Source organism: Lissotriton vulgaris, chromosome 1_1 (genome assembly GCF_964263255.1).
Source record: "Lissotriton vulgaris chromosome 1_1, aLisVul1.2, whole genome shotgun sequence".
Lineage (NCBI taxonomy): Eukaryota > Metazoa > Chordata > Amphibia > Caudata > Salamandridae > Lissotriton > Lissotriton vulgaris.
Window position 1 is genome coordinate 1,069,016,842 of NC_141685.1, and position 19,461 is coordinate 1,069,036,302.

General features: G+C 44.6%; 1 protein-coding gene across 2 annotated transcripts in view; it reads left to right on the forward strand.

The window, feature by feature from the left end:
• TMPRSS6 (transmembrane serine protease 6) overlaps positions 1-19,461 on the forward strand; it is a 259,562-nt gene that overhangs the window by 33,010 nt on the left and 207,091 nt on the right. For both annotated transcript variants that reach the window (XM_086963148.1, XM_086963145.1), the window contains exon 3: positions 14,262-14,401. In XM_086963148.1, the coding sequence (XP_086819274.1) occupies positions 14,262-14,401 (140 nt within the window). The remainder of the gene's footprint in view (positions 1-14,261; positions 14,402-19,461) is intronic.

Consider the following 19,461-nt stretch of genomic DNA (forward strand, 5'->3'; position numbering starts at 1 on the left):
AATAAATTAATTATCAATAACCATACATATTATTTAATAAACATTGATAACCAATTAATTAACAAAAACATTCATTATCAATACCAATGAATAATATTTCATTGAAATTAATAACCAATTAATAATTAATGAACAAAAAAATTATCCATACCTATTTTATTGAATTACTTAATTACAGATACATTACTGCCCACCCTATTTCCCTATAAACCCACAACTCACTCCAATAATAAATTAATACAAATAATATAATGATCAATTATTAATAATAATAATTAATTAACAATAAATTAATTATTAATACCAATAATTAAAAATTAATCATTACTTAATTAAAATTAAATTACTTCCCACCCTATTCCCCATAACCCACAACCTGCTACAGCACAAAAACACAAAATTTATTGAAAAATAACAAAAAATTAATATTTTATTTTACTATAATTAAATTACTTCTCACCCTATTCCCCTATAAACCCACAACCCGCTACAGTACTAAAACGCAAAATTTACTTTAAAAAAAATTACAAATTAAAAAAATATATATACATATATTTTAAAAAACTGTACAATACCTAACAATAAATATAGAACATTAAGTATAAAATACATACTAAAATACATAACACTAATATAAATATTGATATTATTAACATTGATAATTTAACTATCGATATTAATACCATCGATATTTGCAACATCAATATTTCTTACCTTAATTTCGATATTCTGGTTGTCAATATTCTTGATGTCGATATTCTGTCCCTACGATATTTAAAACACAATATAAATGTACTTTGATATTTAAAAATCGATATTTTGACTGTTCACTGATGTATTAGAGGGGGAGGGGGGCATGGAGTCAGCAATGTGGTGATCCAATTGTTGAAATTCTTTATGGCTTAGGGGAAGCTGTTGCTCTGTTAGGGTCCGTGGGTGTTGAGATCGGTGTTCCAGTTCTTGTCAATGATGCAGTTCCAGCTTCGGCAGGCTGGTCTTGTGGTGGTGCATGTGTGTTTTACTGGAATGGGTATGCTGAATTTGGCGAGGGCGTGGTCTGTCCAGGGAACTGGTGTGGGCTCATTGACTTGGATGTTACAGAAGTTGGTGAAAATAAGGTCCAGGAGGCATGAGTCGAGATAGTTAGGTCCCTTTACCCATTGGGTGAGGCCCCGGCTTTCAAGGTTCTCAATGAGTGCTCATGAGCTGGGGTTGGCGTGGTCTTCCATGTGGAAGTTCAAGTCTCCAAGTACAATGTAGTTTCTAGCAGTGAAGATGAGTGGTGTGACAAAGCCAGTGATAGTGTTGGTGAAGTTTGTGCTTGGTCCCAGTGGTCTGTAGATGAGAGTGCCACTTAAGGTGAAGTTGGCTGTGACATGGAACTTGATAAACAGGTGTTCCATGTCAGAGTATGACATATACGTAGATGTGAGGCAGCTGATGGTGTTCTTGTGGTTGATGCAGGTACTGCCTCCGGGCTTGTGAAGTCTGTCTTGCCTGGCAATTTTGTAGCCAGGGGAGATGGCTATGGTGACGACAGGTGCTGATGTAGAATTCAATACACTAGCAAGGGTGAAATTTGTAGAAGTTTTGCCGCGCTCTAAATGACGTGCACATAAAGTTATTACAATTCTACTCCTGTGCGGTGCTTTGAGGTAGGGAGATTACCCACTCCCCAGTTAGAAGACCGATGTCAAACCAATTTAGCAATTAATATCTCCCCCAGCACTTGCTAGTATCAACATGATGTCATATTGTTGTACAGTACATGGGTTGCAGATGTGTCATAGTCTTGTTTTGTTTTTCTTGTGTTTGATTTAGTCTTGTGATTCTTTTGTTTGACCTTTATTCTTGTGGGTCTTTTTTGTTTGGCCAACCTGTGTTCCGTCACTAATGGTGGGTGAACCGCTACATCTTCAGGGCAAAAAAAAATTGCAAGACTTGAGAGACTCAAAAGAAGTGAACTCAACGCTACAAAAAACTCAAACATGGCTGTCCGAAAACCATTTGAAACGAAACTCCCTCAAAACTGAATTCTTCTTAAACCTCCGCCCACCAATCGTCCATCATCCTCAACGGGATGAAGCACCTAACAGCACTCAAAGGGCAACCTTTCATTGTCGACTCAGTGAAATCCTTGGAAGTGACGCTGGAGACAAACCTAAAGATGCAGAAACATATCACCACCTCTACAAATGGAGCACATTTCCACATGAACACCCTGAGAAGACTGAAACTCTTCCTGCCAGCAAACGACTTCAAACAGGCAGTTCAAGCCCTAGTAATCCCAAGAGTGGAATATGGGGTTGTCGCCCTATGCTGCCTCCCCAGATCGACGACAGCCCCTCTAAGAGCCTCAATCAACTCACCTGCTAGACTCATCACAGGCTCAAAAAGAAACTCTCACATCTCCCCAGACCTCAGAGCCCTCAACTGGCTACCGTTCAGGGCCGGTCCTAGCCATGGGCGGTATGGGCAGCTGCCCAGGGCCTCGCACTCAGGGGGGGCCCCCGCCCCGCAGTTGCGGGAATAAAATAATCATGGGAAAAGCGCTGCGCAGTGCGCACAGCACTCTTGTCAAGCATGCGCAGGGGCCGGGCCGCAGGCAGTAACTAAGGCAGGGAAGGAGCACTAAACACTGTCTGTGCGCACGCACCGTGACGCAGGCACCCCACCACCTAGCTTGGTCGTGCTGCCTTAGTGGTGGTGACGTGACGTGATGCCGGCCTTGCCGATTCGGGTGACAGTGGGTCCCAGGGCCGTCAATCCTGGTAGCACGTGAAAGCGCTACCAATGACGGCCCTGGACATGATTTTATGGCCAGCCCCGCTCAGTGTGACGCATACGTGAGCAGTCAGTCAGTCACTCACTACTCGGATCGGGACGCGTTGGCAGGGCTGCAGGCAGGAGTCGGTCGGGGCCCCGTTGAGTCGTTGTTAAGTTCTGTACCGTATGTTAAGGTAAGAGACCTGCTTCAAATCAATCGTTATTACTGCTGAGGCTGCAATTTACACAGATGTTTACTGACCAGTTCAAAATTGTGTTTGCAGGGACCAATCTGTGCGAGCGCTGCACCAAGTGAAGTTAAATTTTTTGACTCGGTCAGTCCAAACTCTGGGGCAAGATTGCCCGCCACTGGTGCAAAATTGTTCGGTCATGGGGCAATTCTTGCAACCCGGCCCCCAGTCTGGTCTGGTCTGCTCCTAAAGATGCAAGAAGAAAAAAAGTGCTTAAAGCATTTGCACATGTCTTGCACCAGTGCAAATTTTCACGGTCTGGCTCAAGACGTCATAATGCAGCTTTAGGAGCAGACTTGCGCACAGGCGTGCCCATTAGCTGAGGAAACGTAGCTGTAATGGCACATGGGGCAAATTGCTTGTGGGGTACGAGGAGGTGACAGAAATAAATGCAAGTAGATAAAGGGGTTGCGGGGAGAGGGGTAGACAACAGAACAACAGACAGGGAGGGGACAAGAGAGGCACAGATGGCTGGAGTGAAACTGGTGGAGTAAAAGGGGGAGGAGGGAAACAGATGCAGAAGGACAAAGTGACAGACAGTCTGAGGCGCGAGCATCCAGGTAGGGTAAGTGCTCGAGACGCAGGTCAAAAGATGCCCAGGGAGCTAGTGTCCGTGGTGCAAGAGATGGCATTGTGTGCTGTCAGAACGTCACTGATACAGTACACTGCGTCTTACGTGACGTCACGCATGTGACGTTAGGTTATTACTGTTGTTGGTGGGTTTTACTGTGAGAGTGAGGGGCTGTCTCCTATACAGTAAGACTTCGTTTTGTGTGGGCTGTCAGTTTATTTGTCCATGAGACTTTCTAGTGTTAGATTATTGGTGAATGCCTCTGTGCACTGGCTTATAGATAGAGGAATGGGCACCAGGGGTGTAAGAGTTGTTGTTGACGTTCATTGGGTAGGAGAAGGGGAGGGGGGCTGCGGTGGAGGTGAGCGATGCGTTCTGAGCTGGTTTCAGAAATGGCAATGAAACCGGAAGATACGTACCCTGTCTATGAATGTCATAAATACATTAGTGAAATTGTCATAAATACACCTCTTTGCTTGTAGCTTTAGGATGCGTGAGGAAAAAGATGACAGTGTGTGCCACGTGATGCTTGAGTATGATGGTGATTTGCCGTACATTCTCACCAATTAATTTGCAAAGTCACTTTCTGTGATGTCACTTAGAGGGGCCTCACATCTTCCCTTTCGCCCAGGGCCTCAGAAGGCCTAGGACCTGCCCTGCTACCGTTCAAGGCTCGAATTCATCTGAAAATCGCATATATGACACACAAGGACTTACATCAGAATACTCTGAGTTATCTAGCTTAGAAACTAGTACTCTCTTGTGGTAATAGATCCTCCAGGGCTCCAAGAATGTTCTACTGAAACCTCAACGATTTGCCAAGAAGAAAACTTACAACCGGACCTTCACAGGAATGGCTCCCAGGATCTGGAATGCTTTGCCCACAGAAACAAGACTGAACCCTTCTACTGCCTCCTTCAAAAAAGAAGTGAATTTGATTCTCATGGCTAAATGTATTTGCATTATTTACTTATCACTGTATTATAATCTCTAGTCTGTATTAGTGATCAATTTGTATTTGAATCATCTACATTTTTATTTTTATATGCAGGAATGCCTGCCTTGGTGGGGGGCCCTAGGTGTGATGGGGGCTACACTCAGACTTGTGGTGGAGTTACAGGGCCATCCAGAGGCTGAATGGTACATAGGGGTACCCTCTTCAGGAGCACAACAAGGGTGCAAATGCCAAATAGCTCCAGGATGTCCTCACCGCAGGACCCTGGAGGAACGACGGCACCCCGTTAGTCCTGAGGGCGGTTGTAAACCTGAGCAACTGGGGGCTTGCCTGGATACGCTCCGCCCCCTCAAGGGGCTTGAATGAATGGGTGGACTGGCAGTTCACGTGATGTAAGGGGTAATCCCCCTTAATGGTGAGCACCAATTGGTTAGGGCCATAGTGCAACTTGGCTCATCAGTTGGGCAGGACAGTTTAGGGGTGTCACTCCTGCCTGCCCTTGGATCGCCCGTAAGTTAACCCTCCACGTTGGCATATATTTTATAATGCAAATAAATCTGCAGAAATATTTTCTCCAACAAACAATGTGTCTTGTGTGTTCTTTATTATGATCTTGCTGTGTTTGCAGGAGGAGTATGTTGCTGATATTGGCACCATGTCCCCAGAGTCTTACACGGGCAATGGCCCAGCGGAGGCACTGAGAATCCAGAGACCTTGCTCGATCGGGGTGCTCAGTAACAGATAAGGTTTTGTTAACCACAAGACAAGTCTGTTCAAAAATAAAAATGAAGTACCTAGCAGCGGCAAACATGCGCAGGGTATAAGCGTATAATCATAGATTCCTGGACCCTTGTAAATAAACAAATAAAAACGGTACCTTGATAACCTTGAAAGTGGATTCAGGGAAGAGCTGGAAAGTTAAAAGCTTTCACGAAGTGTGCATTGATATCCCGGTCGTCACCTAATTTGTTAAGATAGGGGATGCTTCACAGTAAATGTTTTGTCGTTCTTTATTGAAGAGATAGATGATAAGCTGCTGGTACAGAGGGCCAAGGAAACACTAAGGGGCCTATTAGGATGGCGGTCAGACTTTTTCCGGCCGCCACCGTAGAGGAGATTGCGTGCGGCGGTCCCGCCCATGGTATTATGAAGTGACCGCCGCACGCATGGCGGTGATTGGGTCTGACCGCCATGCTACCAGCGGTCCCGCCCGTTGAATTATGATGGGCCTGCCACCGCAGCGGTCACATTCCGCAGCATTAACATTGTGGCGGGCGGAGCGGGCAGCAGCACTGCTGCGTTGCTAAAATGAGTATGTTGTGCATTTCACTGCACTACGTGGCAGGCACTGCCGTGTGCCTGCCGCTTGGTGCACTGAAAGGTAGGGGGGTACCAAGGGTACCCCCCAGTGCACCCACCCCTAACACAAGGGGGGCCCGCAACGGGACCCCAAACACAACCCTGCCAGCCTTTCCATAGGGGGAGACCGGCGCGGAAGAAACTGGCTTTCGCATGCATCCTAATCCGGACGGCGGAAAAAGCTGGGCACCGGGCCCATTTTAGCGGTCCAGTTCCACCTGCCAGGCTAGTGGGCGGATTGCTACCAGAGGAAAAGCAGCTCACAGATTTTCACACCGCCGTGATCACCACCGCCATCATAATCTGATCTGCGGTTTTCAAAGTTACAATCGCGGTGCGGAGGACACCGCCGGCCCGGCAGTGGCGATCCGCCCGCCATGGTAATGGGCCCTCAGACCAGTAGCATTCAAACAGACACAACAATATTCCAAACTAGAACATGAGAACCAATGATCTTACACATACATCATATAAAGCTTAATAGTGAAGAACATGCCACAGACCTATTGTGGACAATGTCAGGGCTTTGGGTTGGCCCACTGCTTACCACTGGTTGGCCTTCTTGTCAGTCTTATTTGCTTCCTTCTTATTCAATTACTTTCTTTCCTATTCTTGTGTTTGTCCCTCCCCTGAAGTATAGCTTCTGTACCATTCGTTTGAATTGATGACTTGTATCCTACTTCTTACATTCTTGGCAGGGGAGTAGCTTAGTGAGATTCGGGAATGAAAATCTCGAATTTTCCAACTAAAAATTCAGTGGGTTGCAGGGCAGAGGGGTGAGATGAACAGGGTTCGAGATGGACTGTTTCCATAAGGAACTTGGGGGCATATTATCAAGGGGGTTTATCTCCGCTTTTTTGGCTTTAAAAGCCAAGAAAGCGGAGATAAAATTATCTCCCTATTACCTAGCTGCCGCTAACACCAGTTAGCGACAGCTAGTAGGAGATAACGACCATCTTGGGCCCCACTTTGCATGTCAGTGATATTTATCACTAATGAGATGCAAAGTGGGCGTGCCAAGATGTTAACGACGGAAAACAGTCGCTAACATCGCTATCTCCTATTACCAACTTTTGGAGATATTCGCGCTAAGCGGGAATATCTCCAAAAGCTAACACCTGCCCAGAGCAGTTCTTAGCCATGTTATCCAATGGGAGGTGGATAACATGGCTAAGAGCATTAGCTCGCTAATGCATGAATATCGCTGACTTTTCAGCGATATTCATGCTTTGCGGCGATTTTTACCGCATTTGCGTTAAACCTTGGTAATACCAAGGTTTATTTGCGGTACAAATCGCTGCAGCGCTGCGGTAAATTTTTGTCTCTAACCAAGCAATAGCGATAATTATCGCTATTGCTTGGTAATATGCCCCTCGGTCAGTATTGATTTGCATTAGGTGGGCCTTTGTCTTGAGTGGCACAGTGGGCAAAAACATGATGGCTTAGAATGCTACCCAAGTGATTGAAACTGGTTAAACTATATACAAGCATTCATCCCATCAACTTTTGGATGTTTGATTGGTAGTAGTATCTGGAAATCTGAGACTGGTTCAGCTTTCCAAATATACTACTGCCAATGCTTGTGAACTCCAAAAAGCAGTAAATGTGCATACATTCAAGGAGTACTTTTATGGGTGCAAATTTACTACCTTTTAGGTAGAACCCTACGAGACAGCGCAGCTGTCTGGTTTGCTAACAGCCTCTTTGGGACATTTGGTAAGCTTCCCTGGCAATGAATTCCGCCCATGGCTTTCCATTGGCTTTGTGGTTTATAACTCACATATACTTACTTTAGATTTGCTGGCTCTATTTGTTTTAAGTTGTCAAGCTTGAGTTCATCCCTTCCATTGCCAAACCATATTTACTGTATTCTTCTTTCAATATTGGATTTATGTAAACATGCCTTTAAATCTTGTTCTTATCTTGTCACAGTTGCTGTACATTCAGAGACACAGGTCAGATGTCAGGCTCTGTCTTCCATGGAGTGCAGTATTTACGTTTCTTTCTCTGACTTCAAAGTGAGATGATTTACATGACAATCATGCCGGCTACTGGGGGTGTTCTTGAGAAAAGCTGTACGATGTTATTTGTTTTCTAGCATACAGCTAAATTTAAATGTCTGTAAATGAACTGTGCAGATATTTCAGAATATATCAGAATTAGAAAAGGAAAGTTTTGGTAATTCTGAAGTGTTGTGGAAACATATTTTAATATGAACAAAACAAATCAATACACTAGGTAATGACATTTCCATACATTATCATTTGTGCTCTGTATACTTTATTCAATAAAACTGCACATGTAAATGTAATGGTCCTTTCAATTGAAGATGTGTTGTCTTTAATGGCAGTACGCTACCACCATGCATACTTTACTTTACTCCACTTCACTCTGCACCACTTCAGGTCACTGCATTCTACTCTGCACCACTCCAAACTATACCTCTCTACTGCATGCCACTCCACACTGTGTCACTGCACTCTGCTCTGCACCACTCCACTCTACGCCACTTCACTCTGTGCCTCCCTAGTCTACACTACACTGTACTCTATGCCAATGCACTCCACCTCACACTACTCTAGTATGCACCACTGCACTCTACACCACTTCATGATGCGTCACTCTACTCTATGCCACTCTACTCTGCAACACTGCTCTCTGTGCCACTGCACTCTACAACAATGCACACTACTCTGTACCACTCCACTCTATGCCAGTTCACTATATGCCAATTCACTCTGCGCCACTGTAATATACTCCGTACTCTACGCCAATGCACTCTACACGTTAATCAAAACCAATGCAGTCTACGCCACTGCACTATACACCAATCTACTCTGCACACTGTACTCTATGCCACTGCTTTCTACGGCGCTCTTCACCACTTAACGCCACTGCACTCCACACCAATACACTCTATGCCACTATACTATACACCACTGTACTCTACAACAGTCTAATCTGCAACTTTGTACTCTATTTCACTGAACTCTACACCATTACACTCTATGCCATATGCACTTCACGCCACTGCCCTCTACACCACTGCACTCTACCCTGCACCACTCCACTCTACTCTTAACCACTCCACTTTAAGCCACTTTACTCTATCCCACCCTACTCTGCAAAATGTCACTCTCTGCCACTTTTCTCTTCACCACTGTACTTTATGCTACTGCACTCTACTCTGCACCACTCTACTGTACTCTGCACCAATGCACTCTATGCCACTCTACACTGCAACACTCTACTCTGCTTCACTCCACTCTACCCCAATCCACTCTAATCTACTCTACACCACTGCATTCTACTGCACTGCACTGTACACCACTGCACTTTACTCTGAAACAACCTACTCTACTCCACTCTATTTAACTCTGTGCCATTACACTCTATGGCACTGCAGTCTATCCTGCTCCACTCCAGTCCACTTTATTCTACGCCAATGCACTCTATGCCACTGCATTCAATGCCAATGCATTTCTACACCACTTTACCCATAACCGATACACTTTATTCCACTGCACTCTACGCCAATCTACTCTGCACCACTGCACAGTGCACCATTATTCTCTACTCTACAACACTACTACTCTACACAACTGCACTCTGCGCCTCTCTACTCTACACCATTGCATTCTATGTCACTTTACTCTGCACCACTCTACACCAATGCACTCTACACCAGTGCACTATATGCCACTCTACTCTACACCACTGCACGCTACAACACTCTACTGTGCAAGATTGGCAAGATTGTAGTCTCCACCACTGAACTCTGCACCACTGCACTCTATTCTGCACCACTCTACTCTGTACGCCAGTACACTCCACGCCACTGCACTCTACAGCACTATATTCTATGCCACTATACTCTACTCCACTCCACTCTACCCCACTCTAATTTACTGTGCACCACTGCACTCTATGACACTGCACTCTACTCCATTTCACCAACGGCAGCTCCTCCGCAATGGCAGAGGAGCATCGCCCCACTCACTCCGAGCCAGCAGCTGAAAAATAAAACAATATTTTATTATTGTTTTATTTTTCAGCAGCTGCCTTAACCAGCATGTGCAGGGCGGGCCACGTGAGGGAGGAGGAATGGTGTACATGTGCACTTTTAAGTGTGCATGTCTGTTTGGCCAGCCGTCTTAGGCATTTGCAGTTAGGTTTCTCCAACCAGGCTGTAGTGCACAGCCAGGTTAGAGAAACAGCACAGACTCCCTGTCCCTGAGCTAGCATTAAACCAGCCCACTCAGGCAAATCACTGCGCTGCTCTCATAGTATGAGAGAAGTGTGGGGATTAGCACAGGGAGTCTCTTATGTGTCCCAGTGTCTGCTGGGGCCAGGAAGAAGTGGAACTCCGAGGCGCGAGGCGTCCGGCAGCTTCAGGTACCTTTTTTTATTTTCATTTTAACTCCGCAGTCCCCCCTGCACTCCCCCTTCTGCGCTTTCCACCACTTTTAATTTGTGTCGGCCTCTACTGCATTTCACTCTATGGCTCTCTACTGTACTCTGCAACATCTACTCCATGCTATTTCACTCTACCCTAATCTACTATGCACCACTCACTCCTCGCTACTGCGCTGTTCACCACTCCCGTCTTGACCACTCCACTGTACTCTGCACCACTCCACTCTACACCGCTCCAATCTATGCCATTCTACTCTGCAACACTGTACTCTGTGCCTCCACTCTGCCACTGCATTATACCCTGCACCACTCCATTCTACGCCACTTCATTCTACACTGAACCAATCTACTCTACGCCACTAAATGCTATGCCACTACTCCACTTTGCATGACTCACCTCTACGCCACTGTGCCCTGTGTCACTACTCTGTGCCACTGTACTCTATCCTTTACCACTCCACTCTACACTGCACCACTCCACTCTACCCCACTTCACTCTACTCTGAAACAATCTACTCTACACCACTACACTCAACGCCACTCTCCTCCACTCCACTCTACATCACTGCACTCAACACAACTCTAATCTACACCACTGCAGTATACATCACTCTACACTTCTACACAGTACCCTGGAACACTCCACTCTACCCTGCTCCACTTTACGCCACTTCACTCTACTCTGAAACAATCTAGTCTGTGCTACTGCACGCTATGCAACTGCAATCTACTCTGCACCACTCTATACAACTGCACCCTACACCACTGTACTCTGTGTCACTGCACTCTACTCCAATTACCTTTAAACATGTTACTCAAAAACAATGCACTCTATACCAATCTATTCTGCACGCTAGGCCTTTCTATGAAACTACACTTTACAAAACGCCACTCTATGATGCTCTATTTCATTAAACTGTACTACACTCCTTGACACTCTACTCCACTCTATACCACTCCACTGTGCAACACTCTATGGCACTCTACAGCACTACTCCACTCTACGATGCTCTGCTCAACTCCATCTATGCCACTTTACTACACTCTATTCTACGACACACTTTTCCACCATACTTCACTCCACACCTCTTCTCCTCTCTATAACACTCTGTGCCTATCCACTCTACTCCACTCAACTCTACAACACTCTGTGCCATTCCATTCTCCTACGCTACTCCACTCTATTCCACTCTACAACAATATACTCCGCTCTAAGCCACTCTACTCCAGTTTACTCAACACCCTCTATGCCACTCCACTCTGCTCTGCACCACTCCACGACACTCTATGCTACTCAACTCTACGACACAACTCCCCCACGACACTCCACAACACTCTACACCACGTCACTTCATGACACCCCAATTCACTCCACAACACTGTACTCTACACTAATCCACGCCACACCGTCACCCTGCACTCTACTGCACCTTATGACATTCCACTTCATGCTACTCTCCTTTACTCCACTAACTTGTTGCCATGCTGAACAGCAGCCTGGCTGGTGTACAACATGGCTAAAACATATTGGTAAAGGCATACTCTTGCATAGGCAAGACCTATTGACTTTGCCAATGCTTGCTTGGTTAAGCAGTCACTACGTATATTTAAGTTTCCACTCCAAAAAATGAGCAAGTTAAAAACACTTAGTAAAATGAGAACACCATAAAAAATGGACACAGGAAAAGCAGGGCCCCCCAACCCAACTACCAAGCCAAGAATGCATTGCAGGGTTTTACACCCCAAACTCCCTCTAAAGCTACTCTCGGGTCTGTCCTACCTAGGCCTGGCAGTTCACTATGGGAACTCATGACTATTGTCGCATACAACACAACAGTCTCAAGCCCCTGCCCTGAGATCACATATTTTAAATGTGATTTTACTGCATCCACTCTTCTTTGTCTCTGCTACGAGATGCCTTGATGGTAGAGTTGTCAAATGTGTGCTTGTAGCCAGGGCTCCATGTTTCCTCTCTTGGCCTTTTAAAATCGTTTTATCAAGTGACTGAACCGTCACAAATGTGGGTGGGCATGCCAAGAAATTATTAGGGTAAGCCGAGCTATGGGTCTGGCTTGGTTCTAAGAGTCTGTGCTCAAGCAAAGCCATAAAAATGTTTTCACTGAATATCGTGCAGCAAACCTAAAGTCAAAATATGATACAGTCACTGCAAAATTCTAAAAAGTGTGTTTCTTTAGCCTGCTGAAGCATTTCATCTTAGTACATCAGATTATATCACTGTATAGACAGACATTTATTAAAAGAGATAGATTTTCAACATGAACTTAGAAACATTATTGGTTTGCCCTCACCTCAACGACAATGCAATTAGTTAACGAACAAGCAAGTCATTAGTCATGTAAACACTTAGGCCCTCATTATGATGTCGGGCGGATCGCCACTGTCAGGCCATTGGTGGCAGTCTGCCCAACTTCTTGGCCAACGGTCCGCTTGTTGGATTACAATACCGGCGGTTGGAGTGATTGTGTCGGGGGGAAGACCGTTGCCTCTGACAGGCTCAAGGAGCCTATCAGGGCAGCAGTCAGACTTGAATCCCTAGAATGGAGGCAGTGCCTGCACAGGCAACCACTGGTGGGATTTGGACATTCCTTTCCAACTGCCTGTTCATGGCGGTCCCACTGCCATGAATAAGCAGACGGAAAAGGAATTTGGGGCCTCAAGCAGGGCTACTGTTTCCGTGGCCCACTGCTTAGTAACTTGAGGGGCACATGTAGTGCCCTCCACGCATCCATATATTGTGTGCCAGGCATCACATGGTGCCTGGCACAGGGTGCATTGATGTGCACAAAATGCTTTTTTCTAGTACTGCTTGTACTGCAGCCCTTTTCCTGGGCTGCAGCACAAGCTGCACTAGAAAAAAGCATTTTATGACTGCCTGCACCTCTGTCATATTCTAATAGGCCAGGCGTGACCGCCCACTCATTGTCGGACGGTTCCTGCCTGCAGCAATGCCATTGTTATGAGGCCCTAAATGTGGCCTAAATTCTTATTATAGATGGAGCAATATTATAGTCTGTTAATTCAAGCATATGCTCCAAAAAATTTGGAAGTGTGAGTCAGAAAACCCTGTCAAATAATCTCTCATCTGGAGGTGGTATTAGCACAGCACCACCTAGCCCAAAATCTGCATAGATGCACAATAGTTTGTATTTCCCACTATCGGGCTATTCACAAAGGTAACTTATACTTGTGAGTAAGGTACACATGTAAGTTTACTCATACATTATTGAGCAACCTTACAACTTTGAGCTGTTCACCATTTATGAGTCTAAAGTTACTCAAAAGGGTAGATTTACATGTCTCCATCCCCTGAAACAGGGGTGGAGGAGCCAAGTTCACACATGTAAATTACTACTCCCAAAAAAGGAGCAATAAGACCAACCACTGATACTGCCACTCCTTTGCATAGAAAGTAATGGAGACAAGGACTTAAAACAGAATCCCATAGTAAATTAATTTATTTCGACTTAAAAAAAAAAATATATATATATATATATATTAGAATTATGAACTGTGCGTGCATTGGAGAATGGAATTTTTCATTTTTTATCTTTCCAGCATGAATAATGAACAACATGACAATCTAAGCACAGGTTTATGGGCTGCACAAACTGCAAATTAGCATGCTTTCTATGCCCTGCACTTGCACCATACACTGATTCATTTTAAAATGCACCGTAATCATGTTAGCGTAAATCCAGGCCTGTATTATGTATAAAATGAAAAATACGTATAGAAGCCTTGCTGCACACATCAGACGGATCTTGGAAGGAGAAATGCAACAACAAAGCTAATGGACAAAGGAAGGTGGACTTTAAAATTAGAAGATGGACTGGGGCATTTGGAAGAGAAGGATTCTAAGGAAGGAGAAATAATGTCTTCTCCGTCTTTGTAGGCTCTGACCAGGCTCTCTGTTGTTTTTCAGACTTCAACTCTCCATCTGAGCCTCTAGTGAGCCAGACTTTTGCCTGCAGCTTGCGGATCCAGAACCGGCAGCTAAGCCAAGACCTTACCCGGCAGGACACAAGAGCCTTCAAAGTGGAGGCCAGCAAAGTGCAGAAGATGGTGAGAGATGGAAGGGTACCAGGGTTATGATCTACACCTGGGAGAGGGGATCTAGCATTAGAAGAGAGGCACTTGTAACCACAAAACAAGAAATGGAATAGAACCTAGGGCTGTTTTTAGAATGCAGAGAGGGTATGGTACAGTGATATGTCAGAGAAAAGGAGGAAATTCGGGAAAGGAAGGATGCACAGAACCAAAAGAGAAGAGCAGGAGAGAAACCTGGAACCGCAAGAGAGGAGGGAAGTCAAAATAGGGTTGTGTCCTAGAGTTCAAGGGTTGCATAGGGGTCATATGAGAGGAGAGAGAGGGAAACCTGGAACCACAAGAGAAAGGGGAAAGGAACTTGGAGGCTGGAGCTGCGATCTTCAACATAGGAAGAGAACATGGAGAGATGTGTCAGAGGGTCGTGTATGTATGAAAGAAGGGAAGGGGCTATCAAAGCACAAGAGAAGAGAGGGAAGACAACCTGACGCTGAGACCCCTAGCTTTCTTTCCCCTTGCGACCCCTGGCGCTATCCTTGCGACCCCTTGCTCCGAGAGGTCTCTGGGCAGCACAAAGACCAGTAAACAAACGTGGCTGCTTAAAGCTACGCGGTGGTGAAGTAGAACATCAGGGGCCGCATGCTTGCGAAAGTCAGAAGCGGGAAGAAAGCGAAGGGCAGCTGGGAGGGTAGAGAGGAGCAAATGTAAATATCTGCCATCATTATACACCGTAATAACAGCAATCGTTATGGTCATTATACGTTCATCAACGATTTCACACCTATAACGGTAAACATGCTCTTTATTTCGTCCTTCAACCAGGCAAGCCTGTAATAAAAGATGTCACTATTGTCCAACCCAAGGGTATTCATTTCACTAATTATATAAGGATAAAAGGCTGAACAAGACACGTTAGGACTCAAAACTGTGACCCACAGCATTGACCCACTTTTATATTGCACCAGCGGGCCTCCGCCCAGCTTCCCAGAGCAATGACGAATATGTTGCTACATGATGCGGAATATAATACCTGTCATAGCTCAAGCCAGAAAGGAGAGGGTAAAAGATACCTTTTCAGGGCCTTTCTGAAAAGGCATGATTTTAGGGATGTTTCCAATATACGACACAGGGTGTGCCATAGAGGTGGGCTTCTGCACCTGCCTAGAGGCATGATCCCTTGAAGTATGGAGGGTGGCTTGTTCTGGTAGAAGGGTTGCGTAGCTTTGAGATTTCCCATGATGCTGTGTTTTTAGGTGGGAATGGCCCAGGTTGAAGACACTAGCTGCCCCTGGCCCCAGTTTTTGAGTTGGTATTGCTTGTTCACTTGATGCAAGTAGACACACTTGAGTGCGGGAGAGGTGAGTTGCTGAGTCCAAAGATGTGTATTTTTTCTTATGGAACATTATTCCCACCAATTGTCTTAAGAGACAAAGGGACATATTACAATAACTTTTTTCGAAGTTGTGGCAATAGGGGCTTTGTCTTATTTACAAGGCAACGTTAAGCCACTTAATGTGGCTTAACACTGCCCTGTTATTAAGGTACCCTTTCATGCAATACTTAGTGTGAAAGGGGTGGGCAATGGGTGTTGCGGTGGGCATTCTGCCGCAACACCCATTGATTTTAATGCTGCCCCATATTTACAAGAGTGGTGCAAATAGCGGGCAGCGCCAAAATGAAGACCAGGGCAAACCTAGTGTTAACAGGGCGCAAAGCGGAGAAATTCTTTATTTCTCTGCGTTTTTGCTGTTTTTATGTGTGCTGCATTGTGCAGCACACATACAAACAGCAAAACACCATGCATGATTGTTTATGTACAGGAAGGTGTCCCTTCCTGCACATAAACAATCATTTTAAAAATGACGAGTTGCAATTTCTATGTGTGCTGCACAAGCAGCACACATAAAAGTTACAATTCACCATTTAAGATTGTTTATGTGCAGAAGGGACACCTTTCTGCACATAAACAGTAATTCCCCACATCCCCGGCACCCTTACACTATGGTGCAGTGGTGCCTGCGTTGGTGCTAGGCAGCTGAAATTAGCGCCATCGCAGGGGGAATCGCGGGGCTGCACCATCTTGTTGTAAACATGGTGCAGCTCTGCGTTTCAGAAGTGGTGGAGCACGGCTTTAAGCCAAGTAGGGTAACACCACGCTCCATCACTTCTTTGTAAATATGCCCCAAAGTGGGGGTGACTATCCTAGATTTGCACAGCTTTCTAATGCCTGGTTGAGGAGCGACAGTGGCAGTTTAGCTCTTTCTGTCCTCCGGGGTCTGCCAAGGAAATTAAGTCTTAAGGAAATTAAGTCTTTGGGCACATGACCCATAACAGACTCCGGCCTGTGATGGAAACCACTGGACCAATTTCAAAGTCATTTCCGGACTACTGAATTCACTGCATTGTCATGGCATTGGCAGAATGCTGGTTAGATAAATGGCAAATTCACAACAGTATTGAATGTCGAGCAGTGCTTGGAATGGATAGATAAAAGTGCAGGTACTCTGTACCAGAGGCCCTGCTTGTTTCTCAGAAGTGCCGGTACTCTCCAATTAAATGTATTACGTCTCTCTTGAGATGTGCCGGTACTCTACTCCTCAAAAACAAAAAACCTTGCAAAACTGTATCTGCCATGTGGCCCGGCTTAGGGTGAAATACATTTAATTGTATGGAAATTACAAAGTTCTATTTGTGAAATTTGACTTGTGCTAGCATTCAAGCTCGAAATGTTTAAATAGTGACTACTCATTGTACTGACAGCCTCATTTAGTACATCTCTATCCTCACTTCCATCAGACATCACTATCCCAGTACTAAGACTAGCTTAGAGCTCACGCTGCATCTCTATCCTCATTTGTACCATGCACTGCCTTCCTCCGAGCTTTCGCTATCCTCACTTGCACCCACCATGCACTGCTATGATCCTAGTAGTAAGTCTAGCACAGTGCTGTCTTAATGGAACTCTAAAAGGTAAAGGAGGCCCCCTTATCTTCTCAGTCTGGGACAGGGGAGTAGTCTTAAGGAACAAAGAGAGTCCCACTGGGTAACCACTGAAGTGGTTATAATTGTTCTGGTAGTACCCAAAGTCTTGTTTTTAGCAATACTAATCACACAATAAATCAAAAAACCTCAAACATTATGCAAAGGCATTCGACTAGATATAGGCCAACAGTATAATCAAGTTATAAAGCAACTTAGAACACATATGTATCACACATAATATTCACTGTTTAATCAGATTAAGGACAACAGGAGAAATGTTTAAAAAGTTCGTTTCTGCATTTATTCAAAATAGTAATTATATTGCAATGACATCAAATAAATTAAAAACAATATGTTATACAATCAATTAAAAACCTATAGAGTCAGAGACATATACAAAAAAACATTTTTTACAGTGTAAGGTTAAAATGTTCACGAGAACAGGGGTCGACGCGGCGTTTCGGTTCAGGAGTAACAATAAAAAACCTTCTTCAGGACCAGTTCTGAAATTGTTTTTGTCTTCCAGATAAATCATAGAAGAACGGGGGCCCGATTGTGTAATCCGGGTTTAGATGAACTGCGTATTTCGCAAATCTGAATATAGTGGATATTGGTTATTTACTTGGCCAGAAATTGATAACTGGCAAATCGCTGTGTCGCAAGCCTTTTCAATTATCCTCACACTTCTAGCTTGAATTCGGCCTCCCTGCTCCTACACCGGCAGCGTTTCGGGAGTTCTGTATTTCTTGAATATGTCATATTCAACAAATACAGAACCCCCGAAACGCTGCCGGTGTAGGAGCAGGGAGGCCGAATTCAAGCTAGAAGTGTGAGGATAATCCCCTACACTCCTCAGATATCGAACGCAGATTAAGCCAATTGAAAAGGCTTGCGACACAGCGATTTGCCAGTTATCAATTTCTGGCCAAGTAAATAACCAATATCGGTGGCTCCTACTACCAGAGCGTGAACACGCCCATAAAGAGCATAAGACACCAGAACTGTCTCCACTATATTCAGATTTGCGAAATACGCAGTTCATCTAAACCCGATTACACAATCGGGCCCCCGTTCTTCTATGATTTATCTGGAAGACAAAAACAATTTCAGAACTGGTCCTGAAGAAGGTTTTTTATTGTTACTCCTGAACCGAAACGCCGCGTCGACCCCTGTTCTCGTGAACATTTTAACCTTACACCGTAAAAAATGTTTTTTTGTATATGTCTCTGACTCTATAGGTTTTTAATTGATTGTATAACATATTGTTTTTAATTTATTTGATGTCATTGCAATATAATTACTATTCTGAATAAATGCAGAAACAAACTTTTTAAACATTTCTCCTGTTGTCCTTAATCTGATTAAACAGTGAATATTATGTGTGATACATATGTGTTCTAAGTTGCTTTATAACTTGATTATACTGTTGGCCTATATCTAGTCGAATGCCTTTGCATAATTTTTGAGGTTTTTTGATTTATTGTGTGATTGGTATTGCTAAAAACAAGACTTTGGGTACTACCAGAACAATTATAACCACTTCAGTGGTTACCCAGTGGGACTCTCTTTGTTCCTTAATGGAACTCTAGCCACACTTGCACCAAGCATGACTGCTATCCCATTACTAAGACTTCCTCTGGGCTCTCACAAAGCACTCACATTGCATTTCTATCCTCACTTGCACCATGTATTGCTATCCCACTACTTAGGGTTACATTACAAGATGCCTGTAATTAAACGTTGACCTTACCAGCCCCAAAGTACTGATTCTGACTGGTACCTTCAGCCCTAATATTGGCATCGCACGTTAAGTTCCCCAGAATGGGAAAGAACATGTGAATCTGGGAATAGTTGCTCCTTTTTCACATGCTTCAGATAGGTTAAAAATGTCAGCGGACACGTGAATTTAGCAGGTGTGGACCTGCACAGGGTAAAATTGGGCCTTACACTAGTAATTTAGGATTCAAGAATACCAGGCCCTTGAGAATCAGCCAGTGCAGAATCCCCCTGTGGATACTGCTCCAGCAGGCTGGGAATGAGGACCGAAAATGTCCATGAAGCTCTCGTAATGCTTCTATATCTTCATGTGCACCCGG